This window comes from Artibeus jamaicensis, unplaced genomic scaffold (assembly GCF_021234435.1).
Source record: "Artibeus jamaicensis isolate MK-2021 breed Jamaican fruit bat unplaced genomic scaffold, CSHL_Jam_final contig_1016, whole genome shotgun sequence".
Classification (NCBI taxonomy): Eukaryota; Metazoa; Chordata; class Mammalia; order Chiroptera; family Phyllostomidae; genus Artibeus; species Artibeus jamaicensis.
In genome coordinates, this window is record NW_026521195.1 from 2,919,341 (window position 1) to 2,942,079 (window position 22,739).

The following is a 22,739-nucleotide window of genomic DNA, read 5'->3' on the forward strand; positions in this document are numbered from 1 at the left end:
AAAGGAAGCACCCCAAAGCCGAGTGGGCCTCTTCTACCAAAGCTGCAGGGGTTCACACTCCACCAAAAGTATGTTGTCTTTCTTCTTCGCCTGGCTGCAGGGACCTCCATTCTGGCAAAGCTGCGTGATTTTCCTTTTCACCTGGGCAGTTATCGCCTCATGTCCTGGAGCCCATCTTTTCCAAGCTCTCACACAGGCACTCTCACTCAGGGGCCCAGCCCCTAGTTACCTCCTGGGTCGAAGCCACTCCCTTCTCCCCTTGCTCAAAACTTAGCCACAGCTATTTAACATATCTGTGAAACTAGTTAAAGGTTATAGATATGTTAAGTAATCATTCTAGAGGTTAGCTGCAAAACTGTTGCTATGCAAAACAGCTCTCAATGGCCCTAGCTCTATTTGTCTCTTCCCCCTTGGGAGGGGGTGGTGAGGACATCTTATATGTCTCTCCAATATTCCTATACACTTTGAATTCTGGACACCATTCCAAATCTTTTTTGGGGGGCCCCCCTTGGCTGCACCCTGTATCAAGAGGATATTATGCTAGGTCACTCCTCCAAAATGTTCTTCCCCTACAAGGTCATTCCCTGGGGTAAGGAGAGGTGTCTCACCTGCACGCCCAGGGCAGTGGGCCAGGCACTAAGAGGGGCAGGTGGATGGGGAGCCAGGCCTTCAGAGGATGGACGCTCCCCTGCGCTGGAGCTATTTTTTGTTATTCCAGTGTATCCCTTACTTGGCTCCAGAAAAGCATCCATCCCACACGGTGCTGTAATCCTTACCTTTCTCACCCACTACCTCGGAATCTGAAGGCAGAAACTATCTTTTTAATCTATTTTGTCATCGCTTAGTACCATCTGGCATTCAATCAGTGATGAAATAGGGGGGGCGTAAAATAAGATTTTTTCCACGAGGAGAAATCATTGTATCGATTTGGCTTCAAACAATTAACGAAACAAGAACAAAGAGCACCAATAAAGGCTGTTAAATTAGGCATGTTGTGTTTACATAAAAGCAGACATTTGTCCCTGTCCTCTTTTCACAAACGGTATGCTCCTGGGCACGGGAATTAAGAAAAAAGAAATTGGCCGAAGAAATCTTTCGGCCAATTCAACATTTGGATGATTAAGTATGCTTTCCAATTTTGTCTTGTAACCAATATACCCATTTATTCAAAACAAAGGGATTTCATGAAAATAGAACATAAGACCAAAAAAAAAAGGCCGGTGGCTCCTCCCCCTCGACACCCCCTCCCAACTGTGATGAATAGGAGGGACTGCTCCGCTCCCCCCGGGAGGCACTACACAATCTTCGCAGTGTTGGGGCTATTTTGCAATTTTTTTTTAGAGGTTCTTTTTTTCCGCCCTTATTATTGAACAAAGAGCTGCTGCTGTGCCGGGGCTTAGCGCTTCGGAGGGCCGAGGGCGGCGGCGGCCCCGCCCGGCTGGAGAGAATGCAGGTGGATGACGGCGCGTCTGGGGACCGCAGACACCTTGAATGACAGCAAATTCTCTCTCCAGGTTTCCCAACGGGAACCTGCCCCGCACGGTCGCCCGGTTTTCTCTCGAGAATCGTAGAAGGGGCTCGGCCGCAGGAGGCGCTTCGGGACCCAGGCTCCGGCCTGCCGAGAGCGTCGCCCAGAGCAGGCCGAAGCGGGCAGCGAAGGGACCGGGCGGTCGGCCGTGACTGGGCTCTGAGCCGCCGAGGGCTCCCGCGGGCTCGGCTGCCCGGGCGGCGTCCTGCCGGGCGGGCACCACGTGGAGCGCACCAGCTGCGCCCAGATGTGCCCGCCGCCCGCGGCCCCACAGGCCCCGCGGAGAGGCTCCTGCGCACCCCGAGGCCCCGCTCGCCCTCCCAGCTCGCGGCTCTCTTAAAGGGAGACCCCGGCCCGCCGCGCCGGGTCCCGGAGCGCCGCTCTCGGGGAAACGCCGCGCAAAAGGTTTGTCCCCGCGCGCGCGCCGTACCGCGCGGCCCCGGCGCTGGGGGTAGCGCGCGGCGGCGATGGGCGAAACCATGTCGAAGAGACTCAAGTTGCACCTGAGCGGGGAGACAGAGATGGAGGAGCGCGCGTTCCCCAACCCCTTCCCGGACTACGAGGCCGCGGCCTCCACCGCTGCGACGGAGGAGACGGGTTGTGCTCGCCCCGCGCCCTCCCCCGACGAGCTCGGCCTCCCTTTCCACGAGGATGGGAAGGTGAGTCGGCGGCCAACTTCGGCCCGGCCCAGGGCCGCGCCAGCTGGGGGGGAGTGCAAGCGGTGGTAGTGTCCACCCGCCCCGCCCATCGACCGGCTGACGTTACCCTCCCCGCCCATTGGGGGCGTGGCGTCACCCGTGCGCCGCCCCTGGGGTGCGCCCTTTGTCCCCGCCTGCGAGGAGTCTGGGCGCGCGCACCTGCTAGCACGCCCGTCGCTGGTGCCCAGCAGGGTCCTTCCTCGGAGGACTGGGCGCTGCTCCCATGCTTGCCACCTTGCTCGTGTTCGGTGCCTCCGTGCCTGTGAAGTGCCCAGATGGAGCGCTCCGTTTCGGGCACTTGGAAGTGGCTCTGCGGGCTCTAGTGGCGGTTGATAAAGCAGATCTGATGACAGTCTATGCCCTCGAACCAATTTAGCCAATGCAGGAGCAAAACAGACCTGCTGGAAACCTGCCCTTAGCTTTCCAGAGTCCGGTGGTGTCATCAGGCCTAGCCCCTGGGCCGCTCCCCTGGGAATTGACCTCAAGAAAACCTTGCTCACGAGCAGTATTGACGTTTTGAGTGTCCTCGTCCGTGTGCCCAGGCGTTGGAAAGGGGATGTCTGCAAAACAGTCAACTTGGTAGGGAAAGAGTGGTGCAGACCTAACAAACAGGTAAATAGAGGCAGGCGCAAAAAGTTGAGTTTAATTTGGGGGAAAGCAGCGGCCTTGCAGTTAGGGACGTGCAGAATGTAGCCAGCAGCATGCAAGTGCGAAGACAGACGCACTCTCTTAAAGGGAGACCCCGGCCCGCCGCGCCGGGTCCCGGAGCGCCGCTCTCGGGGAAACGCCGCAATGGAAGGGCAGCCTTTTTTAGGTTTCAGGAGGAAAATGGCAGCGGTGGTTTTGAACAGAAGTTCGTTGGAGAACGAGGTCAAGGTTGTGGTTAGTGCTGTTGTTGGGGCTGGAGGAGATCGTCCTCTTTTCACAAGCAGGAGACGAAATTCCAATATGAAGAATGCTGGCCTTTGTTTAAAGTATCCCTGCCTTCCCTCTCCCTGCTTGTAATACGGGTTGCAATGAATGAATGTGCGAATGGGATCTTTTTCCCAATGGCCTCCTGACTCCATTTAGAACAAGGTGTCCTTTATAGATGTTGATGGTGGAAATAAAGGATGAAATGAACGTCAGCACAACCGTTTTTGTGTTTGGTGAAGCTACACGGTTACCACTTCCCCGCCCTGGTTCTGCATGTGCTTTCTATCCCAAGAGGTACAAGTTGGCCAAAACTAAGAAGGCCGTTTTGAAAGAGCCCTTGGTCTGAATCGTAGGCAAGTGAGTTCTCCAACCCTGCATGTTCTTAGATGCGGTTATCAGTCCCGTGGCTGTTAGTCATCGAATTAGATAAACAGAGCTGTGAATGGCCTGGCCAACTACCTTTATGGTACCCGGTAGACCCCCCCCCAGCAAGTTTACCCGCTCCTTCCCCTTGAAAACGCAGGGTTTAGAATGCACGTGTCAGTGTTGCTGTCTCTCTCCATGTTTTCTCTTTCCACGTACCTGTTATATTTTTATTTAGAGTTCAATTTTTTTATAATAAAAATGTTATACTAAATGTTGGCAAGCATTAAAAAATCCATCATTCGTACTTACTATGAGTTACTATCTCGATGTTACCCTTACAGTAAGGAGGTTGGTGAGAGGCTCCTGAGAAAAACTCCTGACCCCGAGGAAGTCTCCACTGGAACAATAAAGACCAGGGCAGCGGAGTTCCGTTTTCTACCTCACAGACTGAGATAAACACATTCTGAAATTGCGTTTTCTTCTTTTTACCCTTTGGATCTGGTCAATGAGATTTTGACCTCAACCCTGTACCAAACTGATTCATCTAAAAGAAAATTAAAACACAGATATCCGATGGGACTTGTGTTCTCCTATGTAGTTAAACAACTAGAACACGCCAGGTGGGGGCCCATGCCGGTGGCTGTGGTTACTGCCCAAGGAAAGGGGAGGTGGAAATTGTGCTGGTCTTGAACATGAACAAGAGGGGAATTGTGATTTTAAAAGGCAGAAAGAACGCTTCTTAGTTGTGAAAAATCACAAGATAAAATGAACACGAATTTTATCTGTCTTCTCTACAGATACATTATGACTGACCAGTTAGCACATTTTTCATCTTAAAAATAGTCTTAAAATGTAGTTAAGATAGATAATATCAAGGTGTGCATTTGTTTGATGAAACAAAAACAAATCATGAAATTTCATGAAAATGAGGGTATTATAGGTTGAACTGTGCCCCAGAAAGGTATGTCCAAGTCCCAACCACCCTCAGGATGTGACTTCACTTCCATGTAAGAAAATGAAATTGGTCAGGAAGGTTTTTTCAAACCAGGGGAAAAGGACCCCCCTCCCCTCCCCTCTGAAAAAGTGTCGCTGGGCGCACTTTCCTCTAAGTCTCCAGAATCTTATTACTTGAGAAGGTATCTTCTTCTTCCCGAGAAGAAGATAAACCCTTTGGCCTCCAGTTCCAGGGCCTCACCTCCAGTGAAACGTAAACTGATTCCTCCAGCGCCAGGTAACCTACCCGGAGTTCTCACACCTCATACACTGCTAACTTATTTTCTGAGGTTTGTCTTCACCCACGACCCCAAATTTCAGTGAAATCTGCCCTGGAAGCCCTAAACACACGGTAACATAAAAGCCTTTTTGTTTTGTTCCTTGGACTTTTTATTTACAGGATGCAATGAATTCTTTTTTTTTTTTTTTCCAATTACATGGGTGTTTTCTCTACCGTCCCACAGAGGGGCCTTTTCATCATGATAAGGAGTCAGTCGGTGAGGGACACACAACAGGGTGCGCTGGTCTACACCTGCGGACAGAACTGTAAAGCACAGGAAAGGGGGGAAAAGTACAGAATTAAAGGAAGAAATACACAGTAGACAAGTCTGCATTCATGATGAGGGATTTTAACACACCTCAGCAGTTGGTACTACAACTAGATTTTTCAGAAAGCATGAGACAGAAAACTCTGAACATATTCATGCTTACGAACGTAGGCAAATTCCCCTTGGAAGAGACTACCAGCCACAGGTCAGAATACTGCTTCCTTAGCGCTTAGCAGGATTGGTACGTACTAGTTTTAAATCCTTTATTATTTATTCATCCAACAGACAAACCATGGAACTTGTACTTACCTACATTGTGTCACTTGCTAAGTGATTGACCATTTTTGCATATGCTCGTCATTTTATTTTTTTCTTGTTACCAGGTACATTGATAATTTTAGGTATATTTTGATATCGTTATGGTCTTTTTAATTCATAATGTTTTATATTACAAGTACTTCCCTTTTGTCATTAACTTTTTAAATTTATTGGGATGACATTGGTTAATAGGTTACACAGATTTCAAGTGTGTGATTATGTCTTACATCACCCGTATATTGTCTTGTGTGTTCACCACCCAAAGTCCAGTCCCCGTCCTTCACCGGGTATTTGACCCCCTTTTCCTCCCTCTGCCCATCTTCCCTCCGGCAGCCACCATGCTGCTGTGTCTGTGAGTTTTTGTCATCAACTTTTACACTACCTTTCTTACCTTCTTTAATGAATGGAAGTTAAAATGCTTCTACAGTCAAAGGACATTTTTTATAATGTCCTTTCCCTTCCATTTCTGAAACGGATTTTTTGAGATCCTGCTTTAGACCTGTTGTCTGTTTGGGGCATTATCATCTCGTTTTACAACTTACTTGCAAGATCAAGGTAACACCGCAAACTAGGAAGCATTGAGACAGGTGGCACAGTGTGATTTCTGTCCGTCGGTTTTCACCACCTAGACTGTCAAGCGCTTTCTACTGCGCTGTGCTGTTCTCGTACAGTTTACATCGCTGCCTGCTCTCGGTTTTCAGATCATCCAGAGCCTCACACGGCGGATCCAGACCAAAATCAAAGACCTTCTGCAGCAGATGGAAGAAGGGCTGAAGACAGCTGACCCGCACGATTGCTCCGCCTACACCGGCTGGACGGGTGAGGGTGCGCACGCACGTGATCGGTCTTGTTCATTGTCGGGTTACATGAAACGTAGGGCTTAGGTTTGAAAGTGCTTTCTCTTATGAAACGGTAAAGTTTTATACCCTTCAGGCCATCTTCATAGATGAGATGCTTTGGAATTTCATTTCCAAAGAAATTCTGCCTGGAAGTTTGAACTTTACTAAAGTACTACGTCGTATTTTTGTGTATTTGAGGAAACATATGACTGTCTGTAAAAATATGTCAGAAGAGCAGACTTGCCCGAGAGCCAGTGTCTTTTTGTTTGTTTGCTTGTCTTGCTTTGATCTTTGCGACAAGTTCCAGCTACATGATTTCTGTAGTCCGTTATATATAACTGTTTAACCTATTGCCTGTGCTCATTTGACCCATTTGTTCATGTAAAGATTTTTATTTTGATGACAATTGAACAAGCAACCAGTGATAACACTTCACGTGAAAAGCCTTAATTTGAAAAGTAGCCCTCCTTTCGCTAATCGTTACATTCTCATTGTTCTACCATGTAGCCAGAACGTGGTAAAAGCTGTTTGGGGAACATTAAAGAAACACAGACAGACCTTGTTTTGAGGGATTCGGCTGCAGTGCGATTACTACTAATGGCAGTTCAGGTATAAATGTATAGCCTTTTCTTGGTAAATCTTTAGAGTTCAGTGAAAGGACAGCACAGACACGAGGGTGCGGTGAGGCACATGAGTGGACGCCGGGTTTACGGACGGGGGGCCCCGATCTTTTTACTGCCGTTTAGACACATGTTCATACTTTCTGCCTGTGATGAATACAACATTGACATAGTGACCTTAAAAGTGAAACTTTCAAACTTTTCAGTCCAGACATGGTGCTAGTTCACCTACAGAGCCAAAGAATTTTATCTGAAGTGTAAAATTTTGGCTACCTTGAAATAAAATACAAAGAATAAAGATATTTTGAAAGGGAAAACAACACAGTTATGAGGAGACAGTTTTCCCCTGAAAAGTCTTCCACGGAAAGCATCTCTCGTTGTGAAAGTGGCTTTACTCTGTGGCATTAGGCCCTGAGTTGGCGCCGCAGCAGACTCGTGGGAGAGCGCTGCAATCAGCTAGGATTGATTGTGTCAAGAACTCGGAGAGGATGCTAAGAGTCAGTTTTTGTTTTTGTTTTTTTAAATCTCCATTTGTTGTCACCTTTTGGGAATCACTGATAGAGCCATCATGGAGGCATTTGGTTTGAATGCTTTAAAATAATAACTGTGGCTCTGGCGTTTGGGAGTGGAATGGAATCTAGTTAGACCCGCGCCTCCCTGTTTTTTCTCCTAAAACAGTATAAGAAGAGTGAATGAAGCACCTACTGCTCATCCCTTTCACAAAATGACGCTAGAGCCAGCACACAAATAACAGTGGGTTGAAAACCGAGCAGCGCCTGCAAGGACAGTGCAGAGCTTCGGTAGAGTAGCAGGTGCAGGAGGCCAAAGCCCCCGGGCGGGGAAAGCTGCCCTTCTTGCCCTTCCAGGGCAACAAATGGTCATTCCCCAGAGAAACCCAACCTCAGACAGGGAACTCTGGGGGCGTGTCTGAGTGCGAAGTAGGCCAGGAGTGCTGGTCCAGGCGGAGAGAAAAGGTACGGCAAGTGTTCCTGGAACAGAGGCTGTAGACTTTTTTAAAAGCATCACAGAACAGAAGAGGGGGTGGGATCACAGGCAGAAGCCGAGGGCTCAGTGGCGCTGGCGGATGTGGTGGGTAAGGAGGGAATGCGCTGGGTACTCCCAAAACATTGAGGATGGGAGAATCAGGGGAATCTGGCCTGGGGCGGAAATGTGTTAATATGGTTTGTATTAAATTCACTGGTCATCACTAGAAGAGGCTGCCGTTGGAATTTTACAAACCAGGAAAGCTACCTAATGACTTTCCTCTTCTAGAGAGTCATCCATAGTTGATCCAGAAAATCCATCTAATTCAAATTTAAGAAGAAAGTTCAACAGTTGTATACATAATATAGGGGAAAAAGGAAATCACATTCTGTCAATGGAAGAAGAAAACACAACAGGAAAATCCCGCTAGAATGTGGACAGAAATCACAGTACTTTCAACATCAGTTTGGAAACTTAGTTACGCAATAAGTTCACAAGCAGAACTAAAAACAAAAATCTTCTGTGTAATTTCTTTCATGTTCCCCTTCAGAAATGTAGGTCTCTATGTAGGTTTTCATATAATCATAAAGAAAAGGTAACAATGGAATTCTTGGGGGGGTTTCCAGGCATAGCTCTGTTATACCTGCAGCTGCACCGGGTCACGAGCGACCAGGCCTACCTGCTCCGGTCCCTGGACTACGTGAAGAGAACACTTCGGAACCTGAATGGCCGCAGGGTCACTTTCCTCTGTGGGGACGCCGGGCCGCTCGCCGTGGGGGCCGTGGTCTATCACAAACTCAAAAGTGACGGCGAGTCCCGGGAATGCATCTCCAAGTGAGTGCAAGTTCGCAGCTGGGGATCTTGCTGCAGAGAGGTGTTCGAGAGGTAGATCTGTCAGAATTAGTGTTTCTTACAAGCAGATCTCTCCAGGCAGGGAAGAGTCCTCTGTGTTCATCATGAGCAGAGTGGTGGGACCCTGTGCTCCCTTCCAGCCCAACCTGCGTTTGCCTTAACTTGGGGGGGGAGGGGCGCACCTGTTTCTCTGTGTTACTTTCATCATTTTCTCAAGTAATGTTTGGCTGCCCTCAGTGCCTGAAAATTAGCTCATTATCAGGTTCAGTTGTTATGAACAGTTAGGAGGGGTCAACGGTCAGCCACACCTGCTGCTTTCCATTCCTTCCAAGGAAGCAGGCGCCGGGGCTCACTCCCGAGGCGCGCTGGCCTACGGCTCACGCTGCCAGCCTGTTCACGTTTGTTGGAAGACGGGACGACTCAACCTAGTTCCCATGCACTGGCCACATCTTACTGCCTCTTCATTTGGACTTTAAGTCACTTTCTTCTAATGCTGGGTTTCAAAATTGAGTGTCTTCTCACAAAGATGTTTTGTTATTCATTGTACCTGAGAGAGAAATTAAGTAGAAAAGTTTTTGTTTCCTGTTTGGGTTTTTCTTTTAATATATTTTTAAAAATCAGTTTTAAATTAAAAACCCATGGCAGATAACTCCTACAGGAACGGGATTATGCACAGTTCCGGGAAGCAGTGTGCTGGACGTTGTCCAGGAAAACAGATTTTTCTCCTTGGGCAGACTCTTGCAGCTCCAGAGAGCCGTTGTCGGCCGAGACTCGGACCTTCCCGACGAGCTGCTCTACGGACGGGCCGGGTACCTGTATGCCTTACTCTACCTGAACACGGAGATCGGGCCGGGCGCCGTGTGCGACTCAGTGATCAAAGAGGTACGGTGGGGCCCCAGTGGCCCCCGGGGCGTCCCCCCAGCTCTGCGTGTGGGCACAGTCACAGCACAGGCTGCCCTCGGCTCCAAAGCAACAGGAGCTCCTTAAAGCATCTCATCAAGTTAATCAGTAGCTCCATGTCGTCCTCTCCGGGGATTTTTCAAAAATACTCTTAGGCCTGTATCCATCAACTGCCTTTACTAGAATCAGACCACCACAGCTCCAGGAAGATGGCGTGTTTGTTTCTCTTTCATGGGCTGTCTGAGCTGGCAGCAGTCCTGGGAGTATGGCAAGGGACCCTCCGCCTCATGCTGCTGTGTCCCAGGGGCATGCCCTTGTTGGTGGGACCAAAGCTGGGTGAGCACCTGCGCCCAGGGACAGGCAAGGAAGCGGAGGATGAGCCGCTTCCTTCCCCCTTACAGAACTTGGGTGACCATGTCCAGCCGTCTGGGGCTCAGAGGTCACTGCCCAGCTAAAACTTGGACCTTGGTTTCCAAAAGTAGGAAGGGATTTGGTGTTGGGAGCCAGCCAGGGTCTGCGCCACAGATGCATCACAGTACAGTTCTGCCCTGATCAGTGAAGTGCTGCACACGCAGCCGAGTGTTCATGTTGCCACTGTCCTCCCGGCTCCCACAGGAGCCTGCTGGGCTTCGAGGGATCGTCCAGCAGCTGCAAAGCCACTAAGAGTCTAGAGTATTTTTAGAGGAAGCGTTTCTAGATTCTCGTAAACTGTTGATACAAAGAACTTTTGGTTTCATGGTCTGACTTCTTAGTGTCTTTTTCTACTCCGAGGTTGTTGTCTGACTTTCCGCTGCTTGTATTTATTATGCTCCACACTGTTAGTGCTTGTTAGACTAAGACAGGACACCTGTGTTTCAATGGCTGCTGTCCCACTGTCCCTGCAGGTCGTCACTGCTATTGTCGAGTCGGGCAAGGCCCTGTCTCGGGAGGAGAGGAAGATGGAGCGCTGTCCCCTCCTGTACCAGTGGCACCGGAAGCAGTATGTCGGAGCGGCGCACGGCATGGCGGGGATTTACTACATGCTGATGCAGGTCAGCGAGGCCCCTCGAGATGCTGGCACGGTGGCCACATCGTAAAATAGTCCGTCCGCGGGGAGCGTGGAGCTGAAAGGCCGACGCGACCGTGCCTGCAGAAGTGAAGCATGGCTCCTCCTTTGGATCGCGATGCTCGAGCTTCGCTTCTGTGTTGCAACTGGCCACAAAGCAGAGGGTTTAAAAAAAAATAGAAAAAACATACTTAATGTTTTCTCTTTCTTTGTGTAAAGCCAGCGGCAAAAGTGGACCAGGAAACCCTGGCAGACATGGTGAAGCCCAGTATCGACTACGTGCGCCACAAGCGGTTCCGGTCTGGGAACTACCCGTCATCGCTGAGCAATGAGACAGACCGGCTGGTGCACTGGTGCCACGGGGCCCCGGGCGTCATGCACATGCTGATGCAGGCTCACAAGGTCGGTGCCCTGTCCTGGCAGCGGTGCCCGGGTCCCCTGCTCACTGCCAGCACCTCAGTTCGACCTGGGTGGGCATTTTAACTGGTTAAAATTGACCTGTCAGCATGACCTCTGCAGAGTCGTGAGCTGGGAGGAGGGCGGCTCAGGAGATAGACAGATGGAGACCACAGGGGCTGCAGCAGGGGCCACTGGTGGTGCGTTCTTCTCCCCGGGGCCAGTTCAGGTTTCCTAACCAGACGGGAAGTGTTTGCCAACTCTTCTCTGAGAATAGCATCTCAACACTGCTTTGCTTCTCGTCGCCCAGGTGTTTAAGGAGGAGAAATACCTGAAGGACGCCATGGAGTGCAGCGACGTGATCTGGCAGCGCGGCTTGCTGCGCAAGGGCTACGGGATCTGCCACGGCACAGCTGGAAACGGCTACTCCTTCCTCTCCCTCTACCGCCTCACCCAGGACAAGAAGTACCTCTACCGGGCTTGCAAGGTAAGGCCGTCCCTATCCCAGCAGCATCTGGGCTCCCCGGGTCGGGCAGAGCCCACAGCTGGCCCCTTGTCCTCTCCAGCTACTGCTCCAGCTCTGTGGCTTCATCTGCTCCTCAGGCACAGCCTGACCTGGCCCCTTTCCACTGCCCTGGGAGTCAGGCCCGCCGGCTCCTGAGTTGGCAGCCCTCACCTGCCAGCTTCCCCACCCACCTCTCCTCCCCTTCTGCTCTCTCTAGCCCAGCACAGGGCTCTGCAGCCAGCCGCCTGCCTCCCACAGCGGGCAACAGAGCAGGCCTGCTGCTCCCTCTGTGTTCACTGGTCCTCCCACTGAGGACACCCTTCCCCCAAAATCTGCACGGCAACCCCTTACCAGCGGTCTCAGCTCAGGGATGAGCTTGGTGATAGGCCCACCAGCTGAGCAGGGGGCCCAGTGGCCCAGCCCAGAGCACAGGCTCCTGACCTCCCCATTGCCCAGAACTCCCTCCCTGCGGCTCTTGGCGAGTTCACTGTGGTGACTCATCGGTTGCCTTCCCACGAAGTGGAGTCTCCAGTCGTCAAAAGAACAACTGTTTTCTTCTTAGTTTGCAGAGTGGTGTCTTGAGTATGGAGCCCACGGGTGCCGCATCCCCGACAGACCCTACTCTCTCTTTGAAGGTAAGGGAGGGAGAAGTCCACCCCTGGGTGGGTGCATCTGTGTCCCAGTGCCCGCTCCTTTCCCTCCACAGCTGTGGATAATTCAGAGTAGTTTGTTGCTGAAAATCGCAGTGAGTCTCTTTACTATACCTGTCCTGTGCTGCTGTGAATGTCTCCCAGGTACATTTGGGTCTCTCGTGAGGTGGCTGTGCAGACAGAACGTAGAATGTCTGCCCCTGGTAACAGAAGAGATGATGGGCTTCCTCCTCTGCCCTTGCTCTGCAATGCTGCGTGTTAACTGTTGATCTGGTCACAGGAAGCTTGTCAGTTGCACATCTCTAATTACTTATATAAAGAATTTAAAAATGTTAATAGTTGGGAAAAGTAATCAGAAAGTTCCGAAAAACACGAGCAGTGACAGGGAACGAACAAACACGGCGTTAACTGACAGCCTGCCTCGGGCACAGCGTGGAGGACACAGTTCGGAGCCCACGAGGACGTTTACACAGAGACGGTCCACTCCCACGTTCCTGGTGCGTGCGGGGGAGGTGGGGGAGAACTGGGTCATTGTGACATAAGGCACAGGAATCTGAGGACAGCGATGAGATGGTGTCAGGATGAATCAGTCACTTTTCATTCCTTTGGAGCCACATCTTACCCTAATTCCAAAATAAACTTCAGAAGGAATAAATGATTGGATTTTTTAAAATCACATATTACACAGATGTTGAATTTTATTGAATGCTTGTTTGCATCAGTTGATAAGATCATGTGATTTTTCTTCTCTAGACAATTAATATGATAGATTTTTAGTCTGGATTGATTTTTCAAACATTAGCCAGCCTCGTATCTGAAGTTGACCTCACTTAGTCCTGAGGTACAGTTATTTTTATAAATTGCAGAATTGTATTAACATTTTGTTGAGGGTTTTTACATCTATAGTCATCAGGATATTAGCCTATAGTTTTCCTTTTTGTACTGACTGTCGGTTTCGCTGTCGGGATGATGTGAAGTGTCTGCCTGGACTTTGTGCGCAGTCTGACCTCTGACCCTTCTGGGGGCGTTTCCTCCATCAAGGGGCTCTGCCCCCCCCCCACCAGAGTAGGGTCATTTCAGCACGGGCGCTCCAGGGCCCCTCCAGAGGGGTTTATGGTCCCTGTCTCTCTCCAGCGGGTTCTGACACATGTCCCTGAGCTGCTGGCACCCCTGCTTCAAACAGAAACTTGCAGGGAAGCCCGGGAACCGGCCTCGCCAGGAAACAGTTACCGGCCAACACAGAGCAGGAACAAATCGCAGAAACATTGAGGGAAGAAGCCGGACATGACAACCTTCTTGTGTCCTGTGTGGTTCCATTCATGTGACGTCCGACGCAGGCAGATGGCCCGTGGTGGGGACGGCGGCAGGGTAGCCTGGAGGGGTACTCACAGGGCCTCCTGGGGTGGTGCCGGAAGTGCTCCACATCCCTGTAGGTGCTGGTCTCCGCAGGTGCGTGCCACTGTCGGGACCCGGAGAAGTACAGCAGAGACGGCATGTTTCATGTGGATTTTACAGCAAAAGAAAACCTCGAACCAGTCAAAACCCAGCTGGGAGGCATTGTTCTGATTGAGGGGAGAACAGGGCCTGGGGCGGGAGCGGCCTGCCTCGCGGAGGCACCGTGCCCCTGGCTTTCAGAAGCTTCCGTGCCTCACTGTGGGACCAAAGCAAATAAAGTTCACTTCTAAATAACACTCTTAAAACCTAGGGAAGATATAAATGCGACTTTTTGTTTGGGCCGGAATGTGAAGGCTCTGAGAGAGGAAGTTTTGTAATTTGGACTATCTCAAGAGCAGCACTAGGGAGCTTCTCTGGTAGTGGTTCTGTAATACCTTCTCAAAGTGTCAAAATACAGTATTAAAGCCCAGAAAGCAACGTTTCAAAATAAGTGAGTGAAGTGGCGCCCTTCCCTGCTGGTGCTCAGGTGCGGGTTGCGGTGATTTCTGTGAAGCTGTTGCTGAAGCCCCCCACTCCTTCCCCAGACCTTCCCCCTCCCCCTGAAGGAGGTGGCAGAGGGCACCCAGTGTCGCTCCCGCTCCTGAAGGGCCCCCTTTGACCTTGCAGGCATGGCTGGCGCCATCCACTTCCTCTCTGACATCCTGGAACCGGAGACCGCTCGGTTTCCGGCATTTGAACTTGCGTCTTCACAGTGGGACAAAAAGGTGTAAACAGACCGAGAGACCCGTCTGGACCAAAAGCCAGCAGACCGCTCAGCGCCGGACGGAGAACCAACTGCGTGTCCTGAGAGGAGGACAGAGGAGCAGCAGCCCCTCCCGGCCCCTGAGTCAGAGCCTGAGTGACAGCGGCCTCCCCCCACCCCCTACGGCTGTCACGGAGCCCCTGGCTGGTGTGGAACACGAACCCTCACCCAGTTCTCCGCAGCGTTGCATGTCTCCTGGTGTGTGTCGTCCACAGGTGCGAGCGTGCTAAACAGGAAGCCCCCTGCGCCCACAGTGGGGCTGACCGTGCGGGCACACTCACAGCCCCTCTCTGTACATAACCTTCATGGGGGTTGTCACCGCATCCGCACGGCAGGCAGGCCACAGTCACGAAGTCCGTGGGGCGATGCCCTGTGATCACACTTGTTCACACCTCGGTGGGCCCCGGCCAGGTCACACGGGGAGGGACTGGCTGGAGGGCCAAGCCCACCCGGGGTGGTGGACCGCCTCTGTTTTGCACTCACCTCGTGTTTTGAAGAAGCGAGTGGAGCTCCCGCCCTCATGGAGGGCGCAGGCTGTGTGTGTGGCCCCTCACAGGTGCAGGGCCGGTGCCCCGGGGAGTGGACTTCAGGACAACCTCAAGGAGAGCTTTCTCTAGGTTTAACACCACCAAGCCAGAGCAGCGACCCCGCGGTGGCAGTTCCAGACTCCGTGTTACTGAAGCAGACGGCACCTCCCTCTCCTAAGCGTTACACAGTGTTGTTTCAAGTTCAGTGAATAAAATTCCAGAAGGGTGATAAGCAGAGAAATACTCAGCTGTTCCTGTGTCCCTGCAGTTACAGTTATGTCAAAACCTGGTGAGTTACCAAAGAGTGTAAGTTTGGGGTTAATACAGCCCTTCCATTTGGTCCACTATCGGGCGACACACATTTCACACTTGGTAAGTGTATTAAATATGAAAGCACTAGTCGTCACTCACACGGGGAACATGCTGTTCTCACTGAGAAATTGATGGTAATGACATTTTTATTTTAAAAACGGGAATCTGGATGAGCCCACATCCAATGATTCCATCACGATTCCAGTTTTTGGAAGTTTTCTCATCATGGGATGACCTAGGGCTTCTCATCCCGCGAGTGGAGGCACAGGTCCTGGAGGACACGCGGGGTCTCTGGCGGCCTGGTCCTTGTCCGAGCATTGGTCGGCCCTCCAGTCCCCCTCTGCGGGAGCCAGGCTGCCTGTGCAGGGGACAGGTCTCTGTCCACGGGGAAGCCCCAGGGCATTGCAGAGCCTCCCTTTAGGGGGTCACACACCGACACGGGACCTTCGTTTCTAAATGACGGCTCCCGATCAGATGCTCTATTCCTGAGTTGTGACTATTTTCTTCCAAGTGGGGTTGGTGACTTCCATGGAAATAAATCCTCACGGTTGTATTTTAAGGGACTTTCTGGGCCTGCTCCTGCGTGTCTCACCTGTTACCTGCAGGTGGGCGTGCTGTCCTGAACAAGCTGTGGGGGACAGCAGCTGTTCGGCAGAAAAGCTCACCACCTGAGGTCCCAGCCCATAGAGACCAGGCACCCCTGCTTGCCACCCCTCATCCAGACCACGCACAGCAGGGCGCCCACTGTGGCCTGCCCACCTTGCCACACCTCCCGAAGGCTGAGGCCCAAAGCTTTGCCAGCTGTCTCCTCTCCCCCAAGGCCTCCAGGACAGCCTGTATTGGCCAGAGGGGGCGCCTCACAGAAGCCCTCGTTCTGACCACATGTCCTAAACCAGAAATTGGAGGGTGACACTTCACTCCCTGGGTGTCTCACTGCATGTAGAAAACCCCTTGTTAGGCCTGTCTCTGAACCACACCCAGGGGAGAGACAACACATGTGGAATAAGTAGCAGAGATTTTACCTGCAAGTTGGTATAAGCCAGCTGGGTAGACACCTTCCTACCCACCCACCAGATGCTAACAGGTGTGCGGTGTGTGACTACATTCCCCTGGCACTCGCACATCCCGGGGGCTGCTGGGTAACGCTGGCTCCAGCTCTCGGTCTCCGAGGGCCAAGGAGAGACATGGACATCGAAGGGCACAGGACATCCGGGAGGTCAGGGTCAGGGCTTCACAGGTCTACACAGGGGGCCTCAGAACATCTCACCACAGTTTCTTGGGTGCCTCTCCGTCCTCCAGAGCGTGTCTGCACGTTAACATGTCCCCAAACCTTAAAGCTTGAAGGGAGGAAAGGTCTGCGGGTTCTCGGGTTTTGTCGGTCAAGACCATTTCATGGTGATGCCTCATGGCATCTGCCCCATGACAGCAGGGAAGGAGCCGAGACCTGGAAGAGGCCCTGTGACCTGGCCCGGAGCGTGGGACTAGGAGGAGGAACAGGACGGAAGAGGGGCCCTTCCAGTCTCTGCCATCGGTACTTCCCACCGCCCTCAAGGCCGGGAGGGCCCCTCTGGCCATTCACTGCCATTGCGTATACTGCTTGTAATTTTTAAGTTCACATCTCCTGCTCCTTCATTTGCTAAGTTCACAGAAGCAGTGATTCCAAGATCAAAGTCCAGGTTCCCTGAACACTTATACAGCTTTGAGGGACCCTTCCTTTCATGGGCCTCCAGTGTGGCACAGGCTGGGTGCGTCATGGGGACAGGACCACAGGTGGTCTCTGGGAGCAGAGACCCCCATGTCACGTGCCAAGTTCCCCCGGCACCTGAACACGTATCCACAGGGAGTGAGGTGTTGGGTTCCAGGCTGAAGAACACATGTGGGCAAGTTGGGCTTCCAATCAGGGATGCTGTGGAAGACAGACAGAGCCTGGGGTCGGGAACGGGGGCGCCTGCTCTTCTAGGGAGACCCCACCACACTGGAGTCAGTGACGGAAACTGAGATCCTCACCCTGCTGAGGTGTCAGCATGGCCCAGAGAGGCCTCATAACCCACTCTCTCCCCTCCGGTAACGACCGATACGGGAAACGATGAAGCAGAAGAGGGAGCGGCAGTGGTGCAAAGAGCACAGGCCACTGTTTGAAACAGGACTTGGAGGCAGCAAGGAGGTTGGCCACGTGGGCCTGTGTGGAGAGAGCACTGGGACCAGGGCTTTCCACTCATGGTCAAGGAGGGTGGGAGCACCTGGGGGGACTGGGGTGATGAGGAAGGCCAGGCCTCCGGCCCTCCCGAGGAAGACAGCTGTTACTCTGGGCGAAATAGGGAGCCACTGGGGGGTTCTGAGCAAAGGAGGAATCACTTGGGGGGCTGCTGGGTAGATGTGGGGTGGGGGGCTGGGGGCCCACCTGGGCAGCTAGCAGGAGGGGAGGCAGTGAGGGGCAGTCACATTCTAGACTGTCCTGGAGCTGGAGCCGGCAAGAGTTGCTGGCAGTCAGTGTAGAAGATGAACAGACAGGGACGCCTGGGCCCATGGGAGGGAGGAGATGCTGGGAGCAGAGACGAGAAACACCAGGGACCGGCCAGGAGATTCGGCAGCCTGGGGGCCCATGCAGCACCCGCCCAGGGTACAGACAGCACCTGAAAGGAGCTCTCTGTTTGTTACACAAGCGAGGAAGGACACGGGCCACGGTGAGAGATCTTGGATTGAGAAAACACTTCAAGTTCAGAAAAGCAATGGCCTGGTTGTAAATCGTGCCTGTGGCCCATTGGGCATTTTGAAACCCTGACCTGGGGCAGAAAACGGATGGAGGGATGGGAGCTGGGGCCTGCGCCGCAGACCAGTGGTGCGCTGGGGTGGTCCACGTCCACCCCAGGTCCACAGATGGGCACAGATGGTGATGGGTGGGCACGGACAGACAAGGTTCTTGGGGAGGCAGCAGCTGCCAAGCAGAGATGGCAGAGGAGGAGGTGTGGGGATGGGAAGCAAGAAGAGAAAGTGTGAATGTTGCCAGGAGAAAGGGAGAACGGGAGCAGCCGCTCAGTGGTCCCTTGGAGGGCAGTTTGAGCACGGATTCCTGGGCTAGTGTCTGACAGAGAGTGTATCCTACCAAGTCCTGGGGCGATGCTGCCGCTGCTGCTCTGGGGGCCCCACATGGAAGGAAAACACACCCTCAGTTCTCCGCCCAGTTCCACTGGTCTGGATGGGGAGTGGGCAGGGGGGTGGTTGCAGTGTCTGGCAAGACAGCATCCAGGGCCCACATAGTTGCAAACACAGGGGAGACCAGTCCCTGTCTCATGCGTGTTTTCCCAGCCACATGCAGCTTGCTTTTTGGTTTGATTTCTCTGAATGGGCTCATCCTGTTTGCTGACTTTCATTTTCCTCCCTTTCACCTGAGAGGGTCCATCCACTAGCGGCTCCGTGCTGCGTGAAGCCTCGCAGAGGGGCAGGGTGGGGACTCAGTGGGTTGGAAATTCCTGTCCACCGGCTGGATCTCTCCATTGGGGAAGCGCTGGGCAGGGGCAGGAAGCGCCTACCCAGCCGATCCCCAGTCTATGGCTGCAGGTGGCAGGAAGGAATGGCGGTGGAAGGGAGCTGGGTGGCCATTCTCACTAGGTGGCACTCTGACCTTCAATCAGATCTAGTGTCCTCTGGGCCGAAGACCAGAGCTCTGTCCAGAAAAGAAGCTCGAGGAATGCAGACAGAGGCCTCTACAGACCTGACTAATGTCTAAACCACCCTTGACCAAACCTCCTGCCACTGCCCAGAGACCCTGGGTGCTGCCTGTCCCACAGCCCAGGGCCAGGGAGGGTGAGATGAAATAATCCAGTTGGAGCACCATAGCGAAGCAGTAGCTGACCTCAGCTGGCTCCGGGGGAAAGGGTCTGGCAGTGGCCTGGATGCCTCTGTAGGTGGCACTGCCACAGAGAAGCGGGCCAGCCCCACCCCCAGGGAAGGCAGCTCTCGTGAGATGTTTGCAGCTCCAGTCCCACACCTGTTTTTTTCTGGAATCAGCTCCTTCAGGGATCTGCTGGCCCCTCCCACTTAGATGCTGAGCTTCAGCTGAACCCACCCACGGATGACCAGCTCTGCCAGGGAGCTGCGGTATTTAATTCAAAATCAGCACTGAATCATCGGGAACATTCCCAGTGGCCTCCTCATGGGAGACAGCCACCAAGACTCCCAACATTCTTCATTCTGGGCGCTCCCACATTTAACAAGTTTAATCTCTTACAAGCATGTCATTTCTCCTGTATAGCGACAATATCTACCAGTTATGAGCTGGGCCCTGTGTGAAGTACTTGATAAGCATATTGCAGTCAGTAATTTCATCCAGCTCTTACAAAAGCCTGTGTGTTGTGACGGGGGAAAAATATATTATTTATATATATATATATATATATAAATAATATATATAATATATATATAATGTATATTATATATTAGCCTGTGCGGAGGCTTCCCTGCCAAATTTCTCTACCTGTGAGGCAGCTCAGGGTAGGGAGGACTGCCCGAGATCATACAGCAGCTAAGTTGTGGGGCACAGATGCCACCAGACCCGAATTTATGGCAGTGGCATTGGCTAGTTCCAGGTCAAGGATCAAATGGAACCACTTCCCATGGTCGCTGAAGGATGAGGGTAGTGGAGGAAGATGTGTGGTCACGCCACTGCCTATTCCAATGGGCAGGGACGTGACCACACATCATCTGAAGCTTGGTGGACAGGGACAGCTCAGATGTGCTGACTCTGCATTACGTCATGCGTGTGAGCTTTATAGTCCTGTGTTAGACCATGTCAGACAAGCATGGTTCCTGGTGCTTCTATCTACAATAGAGGCACAATAGAATGTAAATGCTACTGCTCTGCCCCCAATCCACAGTGCACCCAGCAGTGACCAGCACGACCGCCTGGACATGCGGAGACAGCGTGGTCTCCTGCTAGAAATACACGCCATCACCTCTGACCTATTCCTTCCTAACGAAACAAGGACCCGAGTCCGATCACACTTCTCCATGCACAAGAACTAGCAGTGTACAAGAAATACGAGTACCATGGAGATGCAGTCTGCAAATTCCAGACTGGGAGTCTAGACAAAGAACAGGGTTTGTTTGAATAACAAAAACACACACGCGCGTGAACCAGACCCAGGACACAGCTGGAACTTAAACACTCAAGCTGGAAGCACAGGGTGCGCTATCCAGGAGGACCTGGTTCTGACACCCCCGACCACTTTTCAAAATTAAATAATGCTATCAGCAGCTCACGCCCTAGCCTCTCACCACACAGGGTGCCTGTCCCGGGGAAAGCAGCCTCAGGTGCATGGATTCCTGCTGCCAGACTCTTCCACCCCGGGGGCTCAGGTGGGAGATGGTGGGGTACGGCGCTGCCGCCAGGTGGTCTGTATGCAGAGCACCTGCGGGTTCCTCGCCCTGGCACCTGCACCCACGGCCACTCCTGTCCAACGTACCTGCTGAGCTTCAGTGTGGAGTTTCTCTATCAGCTCTCCCCTCCCCAGTGGGCTTTTCTGTACAAATTCATCTTCCACCCTCCCAGATCCGTTTTCTCCTAGTTCAGCCGCCACTCAGAATTTCTGTTCTTGCACTTCTGAGCCTCAAGGGCCGTTGTGGATTCTCTGAAGTTCCACGTTAGGAAGGCAGATAAAAGGTGACACTTGGGTCATGGCCTTGGACTCCTAAACGACCCTGCTTCAGTTTTGCAGGGGAAGCTGACGCTCAGGGGGCTGTACAAGTAAGATGTGTACCCCAGAGCCGACTTGGCCACGAGCAAGCTGCCCGACCGCTTCCGGCTGACTCCCCATCCTGTCTTCAGATGCCATGTTACAAAATGCTTCAGTTTAAACATTACGTCCGTTACTGATTCACCTAAAATGCCACTCACCATAGCAGATACATCATTCCACAGGCCCGGGAGACAGGTCTAGTTTCTGACCGAGCAGAGCTACTGTTTAAACTGAAGGCTGTGGAAGCAGATCCAGGCCCCTGGCTGTCTAGTGTCTCCGTCAGCTGTGGTTTTATGTACTTAATGCTTCTCACTCCCCACTCGCTTCGGGCAGTTTTCTCTTAGCTGGATTTTTCAGATGTGTTGGTGAACCACAACTTCCTCGGTCTCTGACAGCGGAATGTAATTTCCCGTTCTCCCACCCCACCCCACCTCCACCGGCTGCAGGTGCAGCCCACTGACGGCACTTCCTCCAAGGGGTTGCACTCTGCTCTCTTTCCCACTCTCCAGCAAAACAGTCAAAGCACACGTCCAAATTTACTTTTATTTCGCACACCTAGGAAACAGGACCCTACCAAAGAGAACGCAAAGGAGAAGTGAGCCACGTGTTGCGGAGGAGAAGCACGCCCGAGTCTGCTCTGAGTTTCCTCCCAACCACTGAGGACACGGGACTCTGCCCGCCCCCGCCCCCCCATGGCGTGAGGAGCTCCACTGGCAGGTCAGGGTTCTCTGGAGCAGGGCTGTCCCCCAGGTGCCGGGGACGACAAAACGTGCCTGACACAGACATGGGAGTATAAAATTGCTGGGTGTGACCGGAGTCATCCAGTCTCTTAAGACCACTTGCTGTCAAAAAGATACACAAGGTTTTGTCACGGCCACGTGGCGCCACTTCAGCCACACCTGGTCCAGTGCCGGGGCAGCTCTGAGTATGCTCATTATTTAATTAAAAACAAAAAAAAAGCAAAGGGAGACACTGCAATAAAAAATGCAAAACAAATGGCATGGGGGAAGAGGAACTAAAATTTAGACCCATGTATTGTTGTCGGTTGTAAACAGCAAATGTTGTGCTTTGTCAGCTCATTTCACACAAGGGCCTGGGGGTGGCAAGGGTGAGGGCCAGGAGTCCACAGGCCACACCAGGGGGTCAAAGCCACGCCCACTGACTGTGCCCCCAGGGCGCTGGTTGGGCCCCAGGCACCTCCTACAGAACTCCCCACTGGCCTCCTCACCACTGGCCCGCAGGGCACCCAGGAAGACCAGGGACACCAGACTCCCTGTCTGGGGCACGGCAAACACCCAGGACCCATTCCAGTGAGACGCCCTGATGCTCCAGTGGAACAAGTAACAATTTCTCAAGATGCTCCCTTAATTCATTTCAAAAAGAAGGCTCCCACCACCCCTTACCCCGCAGTCCGACCGCCACCCACACAGCGGTCCACACATCTCGGCTACACTGCTTTGCCCTCCCTGTGCCTGACCAGGCAGGTCTCCATCTGGGTGTGAGTGCTGTGCTGTCGATATTACTAGCTATGCAGCGGAACAGGACCCGGCTCACTGTCAAACACCCTGGGGACGGCTCGCAAGATCCCAGGCTGACAGAGGTTTCTGAGCCAGGGTTTGCATCTCCAACCATGTCTTCTTTATTCGAATGTTGATGAAGTCGTCAGTGAAGTCTGTTCGGTGCTTTTTGAGATCTGCCTGCAGTCCTTTTTCTTAGCAAGCTCCTCTTCAGAGCCCGACACCCACCTGCCGATGGTCAGATGCCTCTCACTAAGGGGTTGATGTGACTTCTGCTTGGGAAGTGTCCTTTAT

The 22,739-nt window shown here is 52.5% G+C and overlaps 1 protein-coding gene and 1 long non-coding RNA gene across 3 annotated transcripts; one reads left to right on the forward strand and one right to left on the reverse strand.

Annotated features, from left to right (window-relative positions):
* The first annotated feature begins 1,287 nt into the window (after positions 1-1,287).
* On the forward strand, positions 1,288-14,322 carry LANCL2 (LanC like glutathione S-transferase 2). Of its 2 annotated transcripts, none has more exons than XM_037156044.2 (9): positions 1,288-2,187; positions 6,068-6,185; positions 8,436-8,643; positions 9,396-9,543; positions 10,446-10,592; positions 10,826-11,008; positions 11,313-11,489; positions 12,070-12,142; positions 12,302-12,426. In XM_037156044.2, exons 1-9 carry the CDS (start codon positions 1,996-1,998, stop codon positions 12,424-12,426), a joined length of 1,371 nt encoding a protein of 456 aa, XP_037011939.2. In that variant the 5' UTR covers positions 1,288-1,995. The 2 variants fall into 2 exon arrangements, with proteins under 2 accessions (XP_037011939.2, XP_037011940.2); XM_037156045.2 differs by lacking the exon at positions 12,302-12,426 and adding an exon at positions 14,219-14,322 and having other exon boundaries at positions 1,291-2,187.
* On the reverse strand, positions 8,637-21,268 carry LOC128626824 (uncharacterized). The gene is made up of 3 exons (XR_008390886.1): positions 20,656-21,268; positions 12,272-17,099; positions 8,637-9,208 (listed from the first exon to the last, which is right to left on the reverse strand). It is a non-coding gene; the product is annotated as an uncharacterized LOC128626824 (long non-coding RNA).
* Between the last annotated feature and the right edge of the window lie 1,471 nt (positions 21,269-22,739).